This window comes from Calliopsis andreniformis, chromosome 3 (genome assembly GCF_051401765.1).
Source record: "Calliopsis andreniformis isolate RMS-2024a chromosome 3, iyCalAndr_principal, whole genome shotgun sequence".
Lineage (NCBI taxonomy): Eukaryota > Metazoa > Arthropoda > Insecta > Hymenoptera > Andrenidae > Calliopsis > Calliopsis andreniformis.
Genome location: NC_135064.1, coordinates 20,785,771 through 20,806,631, shown reverse-complemented (window position 1 = coordinate 20,806,631; position 20,861 = coordinate 20,785,771). Strand labels below are relative to the sequence as shown.

General features: G+C 35.2%; 2 protein-coding genes across 4 annotated transcripts; one reads left to right on the top strand and one right to left on the bottom strand.

Annotated features, from left to right (window-relative positions):
• Positions 1 to 745: 745 nt before the first annotated feature.
• On the top strand, positions 746 to 14,860 carry Sigmar (Tumor necrosis factor alpha-induced protein 8-like protein sigmar). 2 transcript variants are annotated; one of them, XM_076393248.1, is made up of 5 exons: positions 817 to 878; positions 10,865 to 10,943; positions 11,087 to 11,192; positions 12,056 to 12,327; positions 12,903 to 14,860. In XM_076393248.1, exons 3-5 carry the CDS (start codon positions 11,183 to 11,185, stop codon positions 13,254 to 13,256), a joined length of 636 nt encoding a protein of 211 aa, XP_076249363.1. In that variant the 5' UTR covers positions 817 to 878; positions 10,865 to 10,943; positions 11,087 to 11,182; the 3' UTR covers positions 13,257 to 14,860. The 2 variants fall into 2 exon arrangements, with proteins under 2 accessions (XP_076249362.1, XP_076249363.1); XM_076393247.1 differs by lacking the exon at positions 11,087 to 11,192 and having other exon boundaries at positions 746 to 878.
• Positions 8,386 to 20,857, bottom strand: Dcaf12 (DDB1 and CUL4 associated factor 12-like protein). Of its 2 annotated transcripts, XM_076393242.1 has the most exons (9): positions 20,458 to 20,857; positions 19,947 to 20,325; positions 19,773 to 19,868; positions 19,235 to 19,690; positions 18,932 to 19,162; positions 18,576 to 18,860; positions 18,333 to 18,498; positions 18,069 to 18,264; positions 8,386 to 9,213 (listed from the first exon to the last, which is right to left on the bottom strand). In XM_076393242.1, the coding sequence occupies exons 3-8, from the start codon at positions 19,856 to 19,858 to the stop codon at positions 18,109 to 18,111; spliced, it is 1,380 nt and encodes a 459-aa protein (XP_076249357.1). In that variant the 5' UTR covers positions 19,859 to 19,868; positions 19,947 to 20,325; positions 20,458 to 20,857; the 3' UTR covers positions 8,386 to 9,213; positions 18,069 to 18,108. The 2 variants fall into 2 exon arrangements, with proteins under 2 accessions (XP_076249357.1, XP_076249356.1); XM_076393241.1 differs by lacking the exon at positions 8,386 to 9,213 and having other exon boundaries at positions 17,902 to 18,264; positions 20,463 to 20,856.
• Between the last annotated feature and the right edge of the window lie 4 nt (positions 20,858 to 20,861).

Genomic DNA, 20,861 nt, shown 5'->3' with positions numbered 1-20,861 from the left:
CGGAATAAGGGAAATACTCCCAGTCTGACCACTATAAGACTATATGGGGCATTGAAACTGCGTGCTGAAGCCAAGATGGAAGGATGCAGATATATAGAAAGCACATAGCTCCATCTCTTTCACGTCTGCGTGAGCGTAATGCGCCTGCCTTAAAGAAGAGACAACAAAAGACAAACAGACATACATTCATACTCTAATTTTGGCTTCATTGACCTCTCATTAGAAGCATACCCAATGCCCCATATACTTTTACACATAAATCCTAGAAGCATTCCCCTTCCACTTAAAACTACAGCTCAGTACTCTAATACTCAGTCAAAATTCGAAGTAAATTTTCTCGAAACCGAAGCGTGACATCAAAAATATGTATTCTACACTTTCATCTTATTCTCTCATCTAGATTAATCTAGAATCACCCTCTTCCCTTGTACCACCAGTTCTGGCACACCCTGTACAACTCGGCTCGCTTTTTCCGACTATCGCTGCCGCGAAGTCGCCCGAGGTAGCTGCGTGCGCCCCACCTCGCGGAACGATGATTCCATGGTAACCGGGGTGGGTTCGCAGCCACAACAGACGACGTTCGTTCGTTCGCTCGAAGAGACCGTGTGCGAGGCTCGCGCGACTCGTGTGCGTCTTCTGTCGCGACCGGTGCAATTCTCCGTTTTTCTCGCACGCTCTTGAGCCGTGTCGCTTGCGACCAATTCGGCGAAACAGACGGCAGAGCTGTCACGTCCAGTGATATTCGCCGCGGTCGAGCAAAGCGTGGTGGAACGAGGAAACGATACGATAAAGCAATAAATCTATTATCCGACCGTCGGGAAAGAGAAACTTCACCGTCGAGCGTGTGGTCGCATTCGCGGCCCAGAACTTCAGCAGAGGTTAGTGCGCGCCCAAAATTTAAATTAATCCGAAGCGGACGAGAGCAATTTTCCGTTGCATGATACGGGACGGTTTAATAGCGATTGGAACGCGATATTGGTGCAGAGGATTCAGTGGCGGGTCGATGCGTCATCGAAGGGAACCCGTTAACTGCAAACTTTATCCTGGAATGTTGTTTTCTATGAATGTTGAAGAATTAAGTTGTAAGAAACAGTTTAGGGAATTTTGCGCGAATATTTAGTGAGAATTTAAGACACTTTTTGTCTGGTTTTCAGTGATTAAAGACGTATAGATGTTGTTGCGATATTATCGCGCCAAAAATTGCTTTTAGCAGTATGAGGATGTAAAGGCTCGTTCAGATGGGTCAAGTTAACTTACTTCGGGCAATTTTTGATAACTTGATGAATGTGAAGTTATGATTGAACTTGAAATATTCTTTCAAGCTTCTATTTCGTTTGAGCTTGTTCATATTAGCCAAGTTACATGAATCGAATCGACTAATGTGAACGTGTTATTTTACTTGACTCGAAATATCCTTTCAAGCTTCTATTTCCTCTAGGTTCGTTCAGACTAGACAAGTTATGTACTTGAATTCAAGTGGCTCGAATCAAATTGAGCAATGTGAACGTATTATTTTACTTGCCTTAAAATATCCTTTCAATCTGTAAGTGAATTTACGATCCTTTCGACTTTTTCAATTCAAGTAGCTCGACTAGTTTGAACGTGCCTTAACGCTAGAAACAAACTGCAACTTGAAATAAAACATGTTCTATCAGGATTAGACATCTTTTTAAGCTAAGAGTGAATAAGTTAATACTGATGCGTTTACGTTACTGTGTTTCACGAAGGAAAAAGCACGTGTGCGACTAGGAGAAACGGTTTCGCAAAAACGGACAGCGTCCGCTTAATTGCGTCACTTAGTCATGGCCGAACGGACGCGTATAACTTAATTTATTGCATGTGCATCTGTCATCGTGGAAAACATACCGACACAGAATATAATATCGGGATAAACCCCTTGTATATTTAGAAGTAACGATCGAAGGCTTTTAGGTATCGCGGATTAATCGATTATCGACAAAGCGTGAAATTTTCACGGTGGAGTAATTCTCGTTCGCACGGACGCGCATTGGAGGACAAAAAAACGGGGTGGGTAACACAGTGGAAACAAACATCTCTTTTTTCGGTTAATAAAGCGACGTAGCACTGGCTTCGTTAGTTTTTTAGCAAACTGTTGAGTCGAAAAAAAGTATAGATCTGATCCGAGTTATAAAAGCGAATTTAGATTGTTCACTTTGGTTGAGCGCTGGTGAATATAATTGTAATTATATTCCTTCCTTAATTATCTCGTATATTATTTTTTAATTAACACTGGGAGGTCCAAAGTTTCTCTTCGGGGGAAGGAAATTCTATTTTGTTTGAACTCTATGCTTTTATTACTTACTTCACTTTAACAATATGTATGGTCATTGTTACTATATTATTTTAATCGTTTTTATCTACATATGTATGTATATTTTGATTGCTTAGAAACTTAATTTTAGAAAATTGTTGAACGATCTATCAGTCATTTGGATTATTTATTGTGAAACTGGTGTATGTCAATATTTCCTAAATTAATGATTAAAATTAAACAGTTTTTTGATTATATCTAAAATATTCAGTCCCTTAATTTCTCTCAGAAATGACCTTACACCATTTTCTTAATAAATGATCCATTTCGACTGATTCAGTTCTTCTTAATTTATTTAGCTGAGCAAAAAATTCATCATTCAAGTTTCTGCTTTTCGCGTATCTTTTTATATTACCCCAGATAATTTTTCAGATAACTTCTGCTCTATTTCCAATTAATAACAATTAAATACAGTTCTACAACTTTTCTCTAGATTCATAAAAAAGTCTAGCGAAAATCTGCGATTCCGTAACTAATATTTATCTTTATAAATAAATTATGCAGTCGTTAATCTCCACAAAGTGCGCAAGTAGATAATGTTCACGAGTATCTAACCGTGCAATGAATGAGGCTCTTGTGCGCTAGCGCGCTCTCACCGCCTGTTTTTAATTACGAGCAGAACCACTGAAGATTTAACCTTTTATAAGTCTTTCAGTTCCTCGTGGATACATTTTATTCGCGCACTGCTCTTGCGACATGTAATAAACCAATTCGCGGGACAATTATCGATTTTCTACGCTTGCATTGAAATACTGGAAAAATGTATGCTATTCAGATCATCGATTAGAGTTCAATTTTGCATAAAATTGCAGTGCATATTTTTACTGAAAATATGACGACTGTGGCATGTGAGCGAATGGAGTTATACAAGGTGTTTTTAAAATCGTGGTGCAATAGAAAAGGTGATACATCACAATTTTGGAAGTAGTTAAATATTATAAGTAAATAAATAATAAATAAATTATTACAATTAAAAGTAGATTTTCTAGCAGCCTTTCTCCATATTTATATGCATGGAATATCTTAACTTACCTTAATTAAATCCTCTAAAAGCAACTGTGTATTTCAATACTAGTAATGTTATATGTACTCTCTCTCTAAAATATAATAGTCCTTGTTTAAGTCTATCGATTAACACTGCCCGTAGACTTCAAACGAGGTAGGGTAACGATTCTGTTCCAGGAATTAATCCAATTATCTTACTAGAGTATCTAAGTTCTCATTTAGCGAAAGGGGTAAATGAAATATAGCAAGAACGAATAAAACGGGGCAGAGAAGAGGAATTTTTTACACACGTGCATCCATGTTCAAGAGTTTGAAGCAAGAAACGCTGTCACTCGGGATGTGCGTCATCACTAATAAAACTTTGAATTTTTATGTTTCATAAAAGCTTCGTGAGAACGTTACTAATCGATTTCCGAGAGCACTTCCTGGTGAAAATGAAATTAAATATGTTTCCATTGTGGTCTTGGGCATTATCGAAATAAACTATTTGGAAAATGAGTATTAAAATAATACATTATCTTATTTGGCTGTTATTTCAAATAATCATATGTTAGTTTATTTAAAGAGACATGATTTTGTTTAGATTATTTCGGTATTTGACTCTCAAAAAAACAATTTTTTATCTTTCTTTCATTCGATCAAATATTTATTCAAACCATTTTTCAGATATCCTGTCATTCCTAATTCCACTAAAACAACCCAAGCCTGCTCCACTATCAGCGCCCAGCGAGCATCAAATGAAAATTACAGAAATTGAAATCTTCATTAGTGGATGACTCACATCCTGTGTTGACCGTATTATCGTGCCAGTGATAAGCAGTAGCCTATTAACTACACGTGGGCAAACGTTCAATCACGCCTAGTGAGCGAAGATTAATCAGGGTCAGATTATCTGTTGACACAAATCAGTAGAAAAAAGTGGACTCCCAACCAGGAGGGGCTATTGTATACTTATAATGGTATCTAATTTAATCTTACGCAAAATTTGAACTAACGATCGAGGCATTGTATTTTCCACTCGTTAGTTGTAATAAAACTACAGGTCGTAGACAAAGTCGGTTAATGATATGTCGGCGTGGAGCAACGCTGCATGTGTAACAATATTTGTAATAATTAGACTATTCTAATTCAAATGAGTCGCTCGCGATAGCTCGTGCGACAGGTTGTTGCTGTAACGCTGGCTTTCCCACACAGCACCTACGTAACCGTGTTGAACGTGTCCCTGTCGGTCTTGAATTAACCATTCGTGGAGGGAAACACTGCGTTTCGTAAGCACCAATCTTCCCCTTGCTACAATCTTTTTTCGAGGTACACACACATTGCAGGATCTCTTTGACAACAAAACGTTGTAAGGTAATTTAATACGAACAGTTATGATTCTAAGTTATAATTCTTGAAACCTCAACCATATTTAATTCATCTTGAAAAATTAAACTTACTTGAAGCACAACAGTTCACTTTTACCCTAATAGTAAAAACAAACCTCCTTAATCATATCTCACAAGAATGAAATTCCTTTGCAACATGGGCTCTTCTATGTTCTAAAATTCCGTGCTTCAAAGAGTCAAGGGATGACCTAACAATTTCACATCAACTATAACGGACTACTCTACAGAAAGTAATATAGAACAATCTCAAATAGAACAACTATGTCATTCTACGTGAATCCAACATCGACATACGAAGAAATGTGAGCCTATACGCCGCTGTCGAAGGCCATCACCAAAGGGTGAACCCTCTAAGTTATAAATTGCGAAAACTCGATACTGAGGTCGTGGAATCGACGGAATGTTACGGTTCTCTGGATTCGCTGGCGAAAATGGAGAGGCACGCGAGCATCGGAATGGGGCGACTTCCATCGACCCAGGACCCCTCTCCCAAAAGTTGTATTTAACAGAGGAACATGCGACCTCCGTAGACAGGGCATAATCCGTCTCGTAACTTTGCCTACACGAGCTGGCGCGCGTGCGTCCTGGCACGGTGTGCGTTTGTGCCGAGAGGCTCAACACGTTTGTCGGGGGGCAGGTGGTGGATATATTCCCAGACAAGATGCTCAGTTTAACAAGGAGGTTCGTGCCAGTTGCACAGCTGCCTGTGTGACAGCTGCATCTTTCAATGTAAAAAGAAAAACGTTAAGAAAATCGTCAGGGGTGGGGGGGGGTGAGGGGTGAAAGAAGGAGCCTTCTGACCCTTAATGGTTCCGTGAGAATAGCGAGCCAATCGTTATTTCGACCTTCCGATGAAAAATGCATGGAAAGTCATTCGTATCGCCCGAGGATGTATGATAAAATAATGAATTTTTGAATATTATATTGCATAGATGCTGAATTTTTTAATTTTATTTGTTCTCGCCTTTGTATTTTGTGGGAGCTGAAGGTTTGGGGCTTTGAAGCATTTTTGTGGAAGTTGGTCGAGTGAGTTTGGTATTAGGGGTGGGTTGGGACCTGAGTTTTAAATTCGAGAGACTGGAATCTGAAACTTTGTGAAATTTCGAAACCCTCGAAGCTTTTGAAACTTGAAATTCTCGAAACTTCAAGTGCTGGGTTTGCTTTATAATCTGCTTCTTTTTTTATTGACTGTAATGCTGGATGTACTGAAAAGTCTTTTAAAGGATGCTGTTGAGGATGGCTGGATGCGATATTCTTTTGATAATTTTTTTTAGACCTGGATTCTTTCGCCACAAGAGCATCACAGAACCTTTTATGGCCACATGAACTGCTTAAATAGAATTTTAATTAATGTGAATAAGTTTAGTAACTTCCTTGATTTCATCTGCTCATGAATTTTCGAATTTTATTGTTCCCCCTTCGAATTTCGTGGAAATTAATTTTTCGATTTGAAATATTTTTATTGAGTTTGGTTGTTCAGTGAATTTGTAACGTTGAAATTTGTGAATATGCAGAGAGAAATAGAAGTTAAAGAGTACGCAAATATTTTTTGAAAAACGGGGTTTGCGTGTGTCGAAAGACGTGGTTTAGTTGTGTCCTTCGTAGTATCGCGATAATACGAAGCAGATAACTAATTATAGGAATGACGATGCCCAAGTCTGAAGGACCCTATACCTGTTTCTATGTTTTGGCTTTCCTTTTTCAGCTTCTGTAGAAATATTCTTTTCGAACGATAACATCAGTTTCGATTGGTCTTTCTGTTCACATGAACTCCATTTGCTAGATGAAGTCAGACATGATAAATAGTGTCTGCAAATGGAATTCAACATTCTAACATTCTGAATGCACACGCGAGATGGTAATTTAGAAATTCCTAAAATTAATGATTTCCTACTTAAAGAACATCTCTTGGCTATATTATCCTAAATTATCATGAGGAAATATTATTAATTAAAAGAAATATTGCACCAAGCCACATGGATGTTAGAAGTAGATAAAATTTAGAAATTCTTGACGATCTCACTTCTTAAAATTCCATATTTCGACTTCACCTCAGTCGCTACTTTGAAACAACATGCAAAATTAAAATTCAGAGATCGTCAAGAACTTCAAAGTTTTATCTATTCTCCCTCAGTTAATAATATTTCTTCATAAAAATGTACAATAAACCTAAGAAATATACCTTTCAGTAGAAAAAAATTTGGCATTATTTTTACTGATAAATTACAAAAAAATTCTAGAATTTAAAAGTTTCCTGTGAAACTTATCAACTTAATAACTCCTTAAAAAACTGAGTTCTACTGGATATGACTCAGTTTTAAATAATTAGTGTCGAAAGGTTTCGCGTGTAACTAAATTTTATCTTCAAAGCCTTGACTCATGCAATATTTCAAGATTACATACATAAGATTAACTAATATATTTTTGCGCAGTATGAGTCACAATGCACCTTGCGTTTCTAGATAATAAAAATAACTTTATTTCTTTTTAAGCTTAACCGAGCTCCGTCATTTTCTGTTCCAATAGAAAAGAATCACAATGAAATCTGACCCGCTTTTAAGGCTGCTCCGGAAGCCGTTTCACACAGCCTGGCCTGCGTTTCCCAGCGTTTCCCAGCGTTTCACACAATCGAATTTTCTCGTATCGAGTTAAACGGAATGAAAAGAACAAGCAGTATTTACACCGTAAAATACAGCGCCATTAAACCTGTACGAGGTCCAGAATGTCCTTACAAAGACCTCCGTTTCCTGAAACGCATTCTTTCCGCGGTATTGTTTACGCAAAAGAAAGCGGAACGTTTTAGAGAATAATCCCAATGGTAGAAATCGTGTAATTAATGAAACAGCGGTGGCTGTAATTGGTGAAAGAATTCGTGGAATGCCGATGAAGAAAAGCGTCGCACAGTCAACGACTTTGGTAGCGAATAAACTGTTTAATACGGCCACTCGAACCACAGAGCAGCCATCTAATTGGCGCATGTAGCAACTCGATCGATCGTAGTTAGCGAAGCAGCTGGAGAAAAGAGAGCGAAAGTCCCTCCGATCGATCACTTGTTTTCTCGTATAGCCTTCTAGGGTGTCCCGATACGGGGATACATCAATTAAAACCCATTTCAAATGGAATTTAATTTGGTCGTTAATGGACACTGGGGAACATTAGGAATGCCGCTCGTGCTTGCATAAGCGGAGTGTATACAAATTAGTACGTACTATATAGGTGACCTTTAATTAAAGCGGTACATATCGAATTATGCATTATAGACAATGCACGTTACTATGCAGTCGTATTTCTGTACCTGACAGGAGGACCAGGCTCGTGGGTCGCCGATTTCTTTTTTCTTTTCTAATTTTGCGTTCCAAAAGAATCATAACTCCGTCATTTTTGAAAAATCTGTACCTCGGAGACAGACTGATCCAAGGAAAGAGTAAGTCTACTTTTTTTCAAAATTTGGTTTCTTACAGAATCTTACTGGTTTTTCTTAATTTTAATAGAATAATAGGAATTTAGTGAAATTTTGTTATAAGTGAAGAAGATTTAATAGTATAGAGTACTTCAAATACTGTGTTAAGAAATAGGTAATCGCATTTGTTTTTCGGCTCTCCTGAAAAGTAACAAAAATGGACTTGGGTTAGTCTGGCTCTGAGGTACAGAAATATTGTCTTTAAGAAAATGCTATATACTGACAAGGAGAATATGAAGAAAGAGTATAATCGTTAAGTAACCAATGGTAACTAATTTTAAAGTTGCTTCGAGTAAATAATTGTAACTTAAATTCAAGTACCTGAAAAAAATTCATGAGGCAAGGGGATAAGAACAGGAAGAATTGTGAATTGAAAGAGGATTGTAAGAATTTTCCCTCGACATCCCTTGAATTTACTTATTCTTTTAACCTTACCCTTTTTATCAATATTTCCTCTCCATCGATTTTCCACGTATTTGCAATTCTTGAGAAAATTCAACGTACGCAGGTCCTCGCTTATTTATAAATTTTAATTTCCCGCGATCTCAAAAGGCACTCTTCCGCCTTTCCTACGTTCGATGTCCCGTTGTCACAGAGGCTGCAGCAGTTTCCAATTTCACTCGGTTCAGTCGATCCAGGGTATAGATTACACCGTTTCAATAACTCGAGTACGTTTTCAAGTACTTCAGATGCCTTCGAGTGGGACAGAACGACAGAAGATCCTCCTCCCGGATCGAGGTCCTTGAAGGTTCGAGCTGGATGACAGGAAATTTCGAAATGTGCTTAGACACGTCCGATAATCGATGTGTTCGGCGCGTTCTCGAGATGCTCGTCGAGGTTCGGCCGTATCGGGAAGAGGCCTAGGCAACGTCTTGTCGTCGCCGTTTCCATTTGCCCCTATGTACTTCGACAAATGAGAATAAGAGTATCTGGCTTGCCTTGACGCTCCTTACAAATCGATTCAACCGCCATGCGGTCGTACCTTTTCAGATTCTCTATACAGGATGTTCCAGTGTCGGTAGTACATTCTGCGTGAAAAAATAAGTGGGAAATGTGAAATAGAAGTTTTTGATCTGACGCTTCGGTTTCGAGAAAATTGAGCTTGAATTTTGATGAGGTTGGGCGTGGGATGTTCTATGGCTGACCAGTTGACTCTATCTACTGGGAACTGAAAACATGACTCTCACCCCATGTTTCACCTTTAAATACTGAGAGAAGTCTCATGAAAAGCATTGCAACTGATACATTCCAGGAGACTTCTTTCGAGATACTAATAATATTACTATTATTCGTGTTCCATGAGAACACTCCTGGTATACATTGCTCCTAATGCTTTCCAAGGGACATCTCGTGGGACACGAATAGTACTTTTTAAACTGTAGGCCAGTGCAGGTGTACTTAACTAAAATTCGAAATCACTTTGTTTCTACACAAAGATCGATTCATATTAAGTATTTTATTTTTCATTTTCTACTTTTTTTTTCAAGTGGAATAAATTCATCCACTTAGACCTTCAATTCTGGGACACCCTATAAATATATTAGTTCATAACACTAGCATAACGAAGCATGTTATGTCCCATTTTCAGTGTATCGAGTTTGACCTCGACTACTGACACGAATATTACGAGTGAGGGAGCATGTATGTTACTATGTGCTTATAATTTAATCTTTTGGTTGGACGCGAATTCCCGATGATGATTTGGTGGTACGAAGATGATTCATTTGAACACCTTCATGCACATCGTATCACTTTCGATACACGTCAGTTCAGACAATCGTTATCGTTGCAATGTTAAGTGTATGTTTTCTTATCGTGAATCATTTTTCGTTTGATATACTAGATGCACATTCTAGATTGTATTCAGTGCTGATAATGAACATTCGAAAGAGAATAATAAATATTATTGAAAGGAAAATTTATTATACTCGGGGTGTTTGTTATATTTTGATGGGATAAATCGTATAAATACAATATCCCTTCGTTATAAGCTCAGTGTAACACTGTAGTTCGATATTATTTAAAATAAACGAGTTTTACTTGTGAGTACTTTCAGGCTTCGTTTTCGAGTTATTAATTCTTAAGAAAATGCCTAAAATACATATGAAATGTGTCTGACTTGAGACTTGATCTACTGACTTTGCTTAGTCTAATCTAACTAATGTCCAGCGGCAGTAGAGTAAGTTCCAAGTCAGACACATTTCTCGCGAATTCTAGACGCTTCTCCAACAATTAATAACTCTGAAATGAATCCAGAAATGCAATTTCGCCCTATCTTCTATGTAGAACCACCTCTTAAAATTTCTTCCAACCTGTTATCAAACAGGTGTAAAAAATATACGTGGTAATATTTTCAAGGATGGTGAGAGAGCCCAAGTGTAACACAAAATATCCTATGACATAATATTCGATCTGCCTCCAATTTGCAATAATAATACCTTAAAGTTAACATACCTGTATACTAAACTACCAAAATCAGAGGACTCTAATTTTATAGATGCATTTGCGTTCCATTCGAGCTCTCCTACCACACTTTAAAATATCGCCACGTATATTCTTTGCACCTTGTATATAATATTTATAAAGAAATGAAGGAAATAAAGCGACGTATCTAATCTATTCTTTTTGCAATATCAAGAAACGAGCTGAAGAAGGTATCAGATGATATCCTTTTTTCAGGTGGCGTGGGGTACAGCAGTAATGGAATTGCAGAGCTGGCTGCTCTATCATCTTGTAGCCGTGACCGACTGCAATCAAGGTACACGAGCTATGATCTGTGCAATGCTCCTGCGATAAGAACACCACGCAGTATCGCTTTACGTTGCTCGTTTCATTTCATAATATTATTTTATGCGATTTTATACGAGCGCCGAATTCATTTCATGCCCTTGGTTCTTTTAGTTACTTTTGACTGAGTTTCGAGCCGTGCTCACAGAACACTGCCCCTTTATTTCATTCACAATCCCGTTATCGCCTAGGGGAAACAACTGTCTACCAATGTTTGATGGTAAGTTCTTGCACACGTATCATGCGATCATCTAAATTAGCATTACGGTAAAATATGGACATTAATCAGCAGAGAGTAAAGCAGAATTTAAAGTTTGAGAGAAATTTATACAGGGTGTCTACCCATGTAAGTACGACGAAGTTTAGGAGAATTGTTATTTTCAGTAATAATTGATGTCTGCGTTTAATATCTGGCTTTTTGCTCTGGGTTGTCCGACACAGAATGCACGTGGGCGAAGAAATACTATTAGTGGTGAGGATGAGCCACGTGCAAAGTAGCTAGAAATTATCTCGATCGAAATTTTATGAAAAACTGTTGTCCATTTTTATTACCAATTTTTAAGCGTTATTTCAAACCTGAAAAAAATCACAGAGTGCATATAACATGCAAAAATATATAAAATATAAAAAGTAAAACACAAGTTACAGTACTTGAGGACAGAAAAAAATTTCGAAGTAGATTCCATTTCTTTATCAGCATTTGCATACAAATTTTTTGTAACATATATATTGTAATATATATACAAATACATACATTTCGTTAAGTCCTAAATAAGGTCCACTGTACGTAAGATTTACTTTCTTAATTCCAAGAATTATATGCAAATAAACGTTTTTATAATTCAATCCAATATAATAGCATAATATTTACTATCTACCAGTTTGCAGTAAATGTATGTGTATAATCTGAAATGAAGCACGACCATTATCCATCAGTATCTACAACGTAGCACTGAGAAATTGTTCCATTATTTTTAAAGCACCCTATGTTCTATATGTTAGCCATTCTTTTCATAAGCCAAGAGAAAAATCATAAATTCAACTGATACCAAGCAAATATGTAGTGTGAACAATCTTTTCCAGTGATGCAGTCGGCGACTACATTGAACGGCGGATCTTATCCCGCCGGCGGCACCGGAAGTCGGGCGCGTGATTTAGGGCTTCGCGCTCAGAAGAAACTCCTCGGCAGAGTGGTATCTACAGGGGCCGGAAGATCACTCCTGATAGACGATGCCACAACGTCGCTTTTAGACAATCTTTACAAGCTCATGGAGCGAGCTGCGAAAACTAATTCTAGTTTAGACAAGAAACAGCCTGAGAAGGTTTTAAAAAACATCGTCAAACTGTCTATTAAGGTACCTGGGTATAGGAGAAATTGTGTAGGATAGTTAACCATTTGATTCTGGTCATAGTGGTGAAATGAAGAAAGTTTGAAAAGTCAGCGAAATGAAAAAATACTCTAATTGTAGGAAAAGAAATTGTGGAATATTTATGAAGAGCTTAGTGAAAAGATATTCCAGACTAGATAAATCTTATTCCTATGAAGTAAAATATATGTGGATTGATACATAAATTCGTGCCACGTCGCTACTTCCTTTTTTCTCTGGGTAATTGTTGATATTATGATACTAATTGATAGAACTATTTTGTAACATAGAAACGTTTGATCCATGAAAAAAGAGGAAAATTGAATTTATACATCAACCCAAGATTATAGAAACTTTTAATACTCATATATGTAAAGACCAATTCTGAACTTTCTTTTATCCACCACTGCAGATAGTCCAGTACTCTAATAAATTGTCCAATTCAAGATTATTTCATTAATAACTCCAAGCTAATACACTTATTGTATAGAGAATCAGATAAGCTATCTTACAATTGGATTACACGATTCTGAGAAACACATTAAATGAATGAATTTTTACAGGTAGGGCTCTTACAACGCAACCAGCAATTGAACGCGAGCGACGATGCAAAATTGGCTGAAATAAGGACTGCCCTGAGAGCGGTGGCAATGTCAGTGGTGTCGTTCTACGAGTTGGAGTTCAGTTTCGACAGGCTCTATCTAATCAAGTCCTTGGAACGCTGTAGAACCGCAGTACATGCACTAATAAAACCACATCTGACGGACAAATCTCAGGACCGGTGTGACCAAGTGTTCGACTTCTTAACGCATTCCGACTTCTTAGACTCTGTTTTCAGACAGGAATCCGAGCACAGACCTATCCTCGGGATGTTAGTCAGTGATATCAATAAGGCCTTAGATGCTGGGCATCTTTGATTCTGTTTTCCTTTTACGGAACCGCGTTCCCGTGACCACAGAGAAGAGCATGGTTGAAAAACTCGCAGAGACTTGATGTAGCATGTCGTGTTACGATTCAAGGAGGATGCGGAGAGCTTTCCTTCCTGAATGTAACTTTTAAGAAATATGGAAACCATTCGTATGTGTGGTTACGATTACATGTAATTGCTTGTAAAGAGTAACGATAAGGTTCTCGTGGCAAGAAGACGGTTCGGAGATGGCGTATTTCGCGAGAACAGATATCAATTTTGTAGTAGTGCTCACTGATTTATGCAATAATTGTGAAATACTCTATTTATTTTCAGAATTGTATATTGTATGATTAATGTATATTTATTTACGGTATTTCCGTGTCAAGATACCAACTGTCAATCTATACCAAAAAGAAAAATGAGCTTATATTTACACGCCCAGCGATGGGCTGCTAGTGATGACGACGAAAACGACTCGTTAATCCAAACGACGCGGTATTAACGCGTGAAAGAAGTAATTTATCGTCGCTGACAGCACGCTAATATGGGTCATCCTTTTCGAAGGTTTAAGTCTTACGTCAAGAAGTACTCTTAACATATCGACGAGTACGTTGTAGAGCAAATGGTCCATCGTTTCTACCTATTATCGCGATTCAGCACATGTGTCGACACACGTACATAATAAACACGAACATATCTAACACAGTCACGGAGCTAAACTTGAACGATTGAATTGGTAATATTTACATCACGTGTATTACAAGTATGTATATCGCGATGTCGCGTTTTGTATGCATTATATATACACTTTACATGTTATTTGTGATGATTCTCAATGAGACAAAAATGTTGTATCGATATACCATGAATAAATTTATTTGTAAAGAGATAATTCTCATCTTGGCGTTACTGATTTTTCTCATTGAACCGATTGGTAAACACGTTTCTGTTTCTAGTCAATTGCCTGATGCATTCATTGATAGATTGTTCAACGTGATTGTAAATTATAATATCGCTGATGTAGTTTATTGATCGTCGAAATAGTATGGTATATGATACATTCACATACTTGAAACATGAAATAAAATAATAAAAATACATACATTGTTTGTATACCATAACTAATTCTTACGAGATCTCGTGTATTTGTCCAAAATCATGTGTCACAATTGTTTGGCGAAACACAAGAGAAGAGAACAAGCTACGATTCAATACTTACAACTTGGTATTTTTTTAATAATCAAAGGACATGAAATTGAAAACGAGAAATTAAATTTAAAAAACAATCTATATAATGTTTCTCTAGCTTTAACATAGACGATAAATATTTTTTAAAATAACATTTTGCTACAGATACTATAAGAACACAAACACAGCATATAACATGTAACAAACCTAATTATATTCGGGTTGTATGAAGAAATACAAACAATATAGATATGTATATAACATGAAATATTTCACAAGAGAAAGAGAAAAGAAATATTGAAAAGTAGGACAGATATTTTGAGGCCATTTTAATGCAATGTCCCAGAAACGTGATCGTATTTTTATGATGAACGTAGTAAATGAAAGGGCATCTGACACAGTCATGCAGTAATTATAGTTGTACAAAATTGTTACATAACTTATAGATGTACTTCAAATATAAAAGTTATTTATTTATACTTCTCATATTGCATTATTATATTTCGTAGGAGATCTAAATGATTTTCACCCAAACGCGAAATCACGATACGAAAGACGAGATAGGAACTCCGCTTGTTAAAACCTTTAACAACTTGTTCTGATTTCATACCTATAGAAAAGAAATATATCTTTTGATTCCTTGAAGATGTTGAATCATCAATTAAAAAATCTCTGCCAATCTTTCAATTAAAAACTTTGCCTGTGAGAAGAAACAAGACTCAGAAATTAGACCAACTAATATCTAAATCTATTTCCAAATGAAGTAAAGAAAATGCTGCCATACAATCACAAATTATGAATGAACTTCTACCTATGAAATTAGGAAACAAATTCTAAGTATTTTAATTGTCATTTGCATCATATAAACTTGAAACACATGCTTATAACTACTTCAAATTTATAGTTTATCTTTTAGAAAGATAGAGGAGACAAGGAATAACTACTAATATTAGAAGCAATTACAATGCAATACCAATTAAAGTAATACAGTACCACAGGTCAAATACAGGACTCAATAATTACCTCAATATCTGAAGTTCAGCAACTGGTTGCCAGAAACAAAAGACAGTCAGAATATCTTAAAAACGAAGAAAACTACCAATGTTTCCTCAAAGATAAAATAGATTTTAGTTCCTGTGACAAATAAATATACTCCCAGTAGAATAAGAACCCTCTCGAGATCCTAACTCGCCCTCAGAATATAAGCATTGTTTCCAAAGACATTTAAATCTCCTCATAATTAATAGATTAAGATCGATCTCTGAGCTTGTGACCTGTCCTAGATTATATTTCATACTGCAATTCAATATACTCACATTATGTTAAAGTTAAATTATCTGATGCATGAGCTATCTTGTTTCAGCAACTTATTTAAAAATTGGAACATTTTAATATGAACATTACGTAATGTGGACTAAAATACAGTTACATAATATTGTTTAAAATATTTATACGAAGGTAATGAATTTTGTACAAATGAAACTCTAATAACAATTATTAGATGGTATCGTGAAATATGAAAGATTTATAAAATTATTATAAACCGAAGATTACCGATATTTTTTAGCATCTCTTTATCATCTTTGTGATAAAAGTACAATGTAATAGTCACGTTAAAATGCATTCAATGTGTTCATTCACGATTTATGCACGATCACATACATATTCATAGCCTATTCATTGAATTGTAAATATAACACACACGTTTACATATTATGTAGTATAATGGCTTTATGAATATATGCTAACAATACATAATCTGTTAAAATGAAAGCACACAGAATATATATATATTGTTATCATATATTCATTGTACATAATATTGATAACCCAGTTGCTTACATTTCAACAATTTCTCGATTCATTAAAGTTTTCTATCCTAAGAATCGAAAATGCACTTATGCGGTTACTGCATCAACATTGTTAGTACGTAAGACAGTGGGAAACGTAATCATGAACTGGTTCACTTTGATACATCAAAAATTTAAGTATAACTTTTTACATCAAATATAAGCATATTTGATTATATTTCAAAATAATCCCGCACAATGAATGTCATTATTATAATACCTTATTTACGAAAAATACATGTGTTAAAGCAACTTTTTTCTCAATTGCGTACAACAAACGCATTTAAACAATCACAGGTTGTACATATCATTATTTGTTATCATAAATGCACACAGCTTATACTCACTAATACTTTAATATCGTAAAATTGTATTACATATAAATAATGCACCCGATAAATCCTCAGCAGGTATAATTTAGCAGATTAATTGTCATGCATATCAGTAGTGATACACATTATCAATGGCAGTTTGTTACCATTAGAAACATTTACAAAGTCCTTGTGACCATCACAAAGTGCCAAGTCTAGTCAAAATACAATTAACAAAGTAACATTTGTATGACAATAGTTAATTTTATTTTATTTTATTTTAAATATGGTAACTGTATTGTATCATATACCTATATCATACACAAATGATAATATGTAGTCTGAAAATATGTATGGCAATCAACCTATTGAAACATCTGTATTATATTTTTGCATATCCCAAGTACTGGTTCTTATAACTAGTACATTCAATAATTTACTTATAACGAAATTAACAAAAAAAAAACTCGTTCTAAAAGTTAATCTTTCATAAATGATAAAAGTTTTCTCAATGTTTGTATTCACAAAATTATAACAATTGCTGTGTACATTTAAAATACAATACCTCACAGTTCACACACAGATCAAAATTACATGCATCTGATATTTCGCTATACAGAAATAGATGAAGAAAGATTTGATAAATGTTTGCCTAATGTTTATATAACAAATTCTGTATATTGTTCTTCTAAGGCCAGTATGAAACTTTAGTTAAATAGATTATGTCTCAGAGAATTTAATATTCATTGCAGTGTTATTCGTTGATTATTTTTATCAGTTTGCATTTGTATCCAATAAATTATGCAACACAGGATATGAAGATCACTTTATGTTGAGGTAATATAAAAATTAAACTGTTTAGTAATTGTAATTACAGATTATGAAACAACTTCTTAATGAAAACTATTCTGATTACATTATTAGAAGAGATTCTCGTTTAATAATTCGTTAACTTTCATGCATGATAATTAGTGCTAGTGCAAAATTTTCTTTTGAAGAATGAATCAAATTATCTTCACAACTGTGACAAACATGTAAATGATACAAAACCACAATATTCTTTAAGAATATTCTATATAATTTATTTCGTAATAATGTATAATCTTTTGAATGATTCTATAATTAATTCAGAATAAAAAGTGAAAATTATCTTTAAAATGAAATATTTGTTTAAAATGATAGAAATTTTATGTAATTCTTTCAATTTGTTTCATTTATTTTTTGAGACACTTGAGATATATACACCTTGCTAATTCTTTTTACTTATTTAAGTATAAAAGCTTTTCAAAAGAATACATTTTTGTAGAACTATATAGAAACAAATACAGAACATTCCACAAAAAATTTACACTGCCTTATTTGCAAATAAAATGTATTGCTTCAGTTTAAAATGATCGAAACAGGTATATATATCTCTCTAGATAAACTCCTGGTAATAGTTATTTAAATGTACAACTTATAATTACTTACGTAAAAATCGACGCTGTTCTTAATTCCGTTAAAATTAACTTTATTGCCACAATCCTGCATAATTACCATAAAGATTAACAGGAAGAGGCCCACCGGCTGTAAATAGTCGCGTCCCTGATCCATCATAGCAATGAGTATATATAGCAGGTGTATACTTTACATTTTGAAACCCGTCGATATACTCTTCATCTGGAAACTAATATCACCATACAAGTGAGTATCATGTTCTGTCAAATTTAAATGAAATAAAATCTGTATGCATACCACGTATCCTTTAGAAGCTTTGAGTACGACGGTCCTGTTAGAATTAATTGAAGACTCAAGATACTTTTGTGCTCTAACGTCGTAAAACATTAGCATTCCCAAGCCTGTACCAATTGTCAAAACAGAACCTTGAAAACTAGCTGACCGAATCCCACAACCGCTGTATCTGCATAGCAAGTACCAAAGCTTGGTAAATTCTACGAAAATATATAGATTCAAATATTTGCGTAAAATAGTATATACCGTGAAGGTATTTTCTTAATAGGTTGCAAGGTTCTTGCATCCAAAAGTAATGTATAAGAACGACATCCCACTGCATAAACACCATCGTCTTGTACGGCGAGACAGACATTCTCCTGGCATGCTGGTAGTTTCCTAGATATTTTCTGTCTGAATGTCTCAGCGGACCAAATGTGTATAAAACTATTCAATGTGAGCGCAGCAATTTCTTTGTATATCCTATTGAAAGCAAGAGCTCTTACTTTCTGCGCAGATCTACATTCCTTAACACATACGGGTTGAATCAATCTAAGTAAAGGAAGGAGTAAATTAATATAAAAGTAGTAAAACTTTGTTATTTCTACTTAATATTATACAACCTATGTGTAGGCACATCTGCTTTGTCAGGAGCTTCCGCAAGGTCGTTATCTATACGCCATAAAGCCATTTTAGTGTCTCTAGAACCTGAAACTAAAAATTCGTCGTCTAGCCAACACATATCGAAGACCCAGTCTCTGTGGCCTCCTTCTCCTACACAAACTGGATCTAGGGTTGGTAGTCTGTATATTGCTATTTCATTACTGTTTCTTGCTCCAGTTGATAAAAGAGTTCTGCAATATATGCAAACCATTATAAACAAAATACAATAATTAACTAAATAATTCATAATTCTGTTTACAAACCTAGAAGGATTAATTTGAACAGAATGTATACCACACTGCTGCTCAGGAACAGCACCACCTCCTGAATTAATTTGCCTTCCATGCAAAGATGGTATTTGGTCTAATTTCTGTGTTGCTACATCATAAACCATCAATTTGTTGCATTTCGTTCCGAATACTACTTGCCTATCACTTAACCATTGAGAACAAAAGACTTTATTCATATTATTTAAGCTAACCGAATATTCTTTAAATAGATCATGAGTCAATATATGTCGAAATCCATATTCTTGATTTATTTTTCGGACTTCTCTAGTGTTCGTCTCTCTTGCACGTACATAATCCACAAAATTAAAAGAAGTTCTTAAAAACTGTTTTCCTTCACTAATAGTTTCTGCTTCATCGTCACTTGATTCATAACAAACAAAATCTTCAGGTTTATCTGGTTTCCGATTTCTTTCTAATCTTAAAGCCAATCTGTAACAGGAAAATTAGTAACCTTTCTTGAACAAAAGTATGATAAAAACTATAATAGTTCCATTAATTTTTATCAGTTTACCTTCTAGCACGACGTTCCTCTAAACGAGTTCCACTAGCACAGGGAGGATGTCTACCATACACAGTCATTCTTTGTGTCTCAGCCATTGTGTACAAACTTCAAAATGAATGATTTAATGCACCTCAAAATAATTGTTTACATATAAAATTTTTAATGGTAACTTATTAAGATTACCTTAGTTTATGAAATAACTGAGATTCCTTTTTATAATATAGTCTCAAAGTACTATACTCAATATCCTTGAGTATAATATGTAATTAAATTGCTCTATCTAGATGGCATATAAATATATGTTCTCTGTCATTATATCCAAAATCAAATGTTATTCATTTGACTACCAAAAAGGAACCCGTCATTTCAAACAAGTTTATATTTGTGTGCTAACATGATCATTGCAATGATCAATGAACACTTCGAACAATGCCGAAAAATCAAAGCACAATAAAAATATCCAATTCCGTCAAGGAAGATTCCAAATTCGTGTAATACTTATAAAAGTAATTGGTTCACAGTGAAATAACAAGAAACTATTCTGGCAGCAATTTGTCTCTATCTGAAATAAAATAAAACTATTAATTTGTTAAGCAATTATTCGTAGACAGCAAAATATATCTGAGTCGAATAATTTCAGGAATTCGTGCTTGAGTATTCAAAAGTGTTGAATCATTCATAAAATATAACAAACCTTACTAGAAGGACGGCAATTGCCAAATCTATCGCGCTGCCAGAGCGAAACGACTTTCAGCTCCAATCCTTTATTCATCAGATACAGAGATTCATAATTACGTAACTTATATGCGTTTACGGACAGCCATACGAATATCAAGGTTTTGTATCAAAATTATACAAAGGAACAGAAGAGAACGCCACGAAATTCATGATAAGTAAAGAGACGTTCGAGGCACTAAGCAACTAACCATCGCCATATTGAAACGAGTCGCAAAATCATGTAAAATTAAACAAAGCGCAGCGTAACTCACTAAACATGTCGTCTAGTCTACTCCTACAATATTTTTCAAGAATTTTTCTATTTAATAATTACGGCTAGCAATTTGCTCCTTCGATAATTGCGAGCAGCAGGGAGAGTAA

Excerpts from the sequence above, each read along its gene's own strand:
- Dcaf12 (XM_076393242.1), bottom strand. The coding sequence starts at position 19,858 with ATGGCTGAGACACAAAGAATGACTGTGTATGGTAGACATCCTCCCTGT. Across the intron at positions 19,691-19,772 it reads GAGGAACGTCGTGCTAGAAG|ATTGGCTTTAAGATTAGAAA; the intron begins GTAAACTGATAA and ends TTCCTGTTACAG. Across the intron at positions 18,265-18,332 it reads AAGCTTCTAAAGGATACGTG|TTTCCAGATGAAGAGTATAT; the intron begins GTATGCATACAG and ends TGGTGATATTAG.
- Sigmar (XM_076393247.1), top strand. The coding sequence starts at position 10,886 with ATGGAATTGCAGAGCTGGCTGCTCTATCATCTTGTAGCCGTGACCGAC. Across the intron at positions 10,944-12,055 it reads CGTGACCGACTGCAATCAAG|TGATGCAGTCGGCGACTACA; the intron begins GTACACGAGCTA and ends AATCTTTTCCAG. Across the intron at positions 12,328-12,902 it reads TCGTCAAACTGTCTATTAAG|GTAGGGCTCTTACAACGCAA; the intron begins GTACCTGGGTAT and ends GAATTTTTACAG.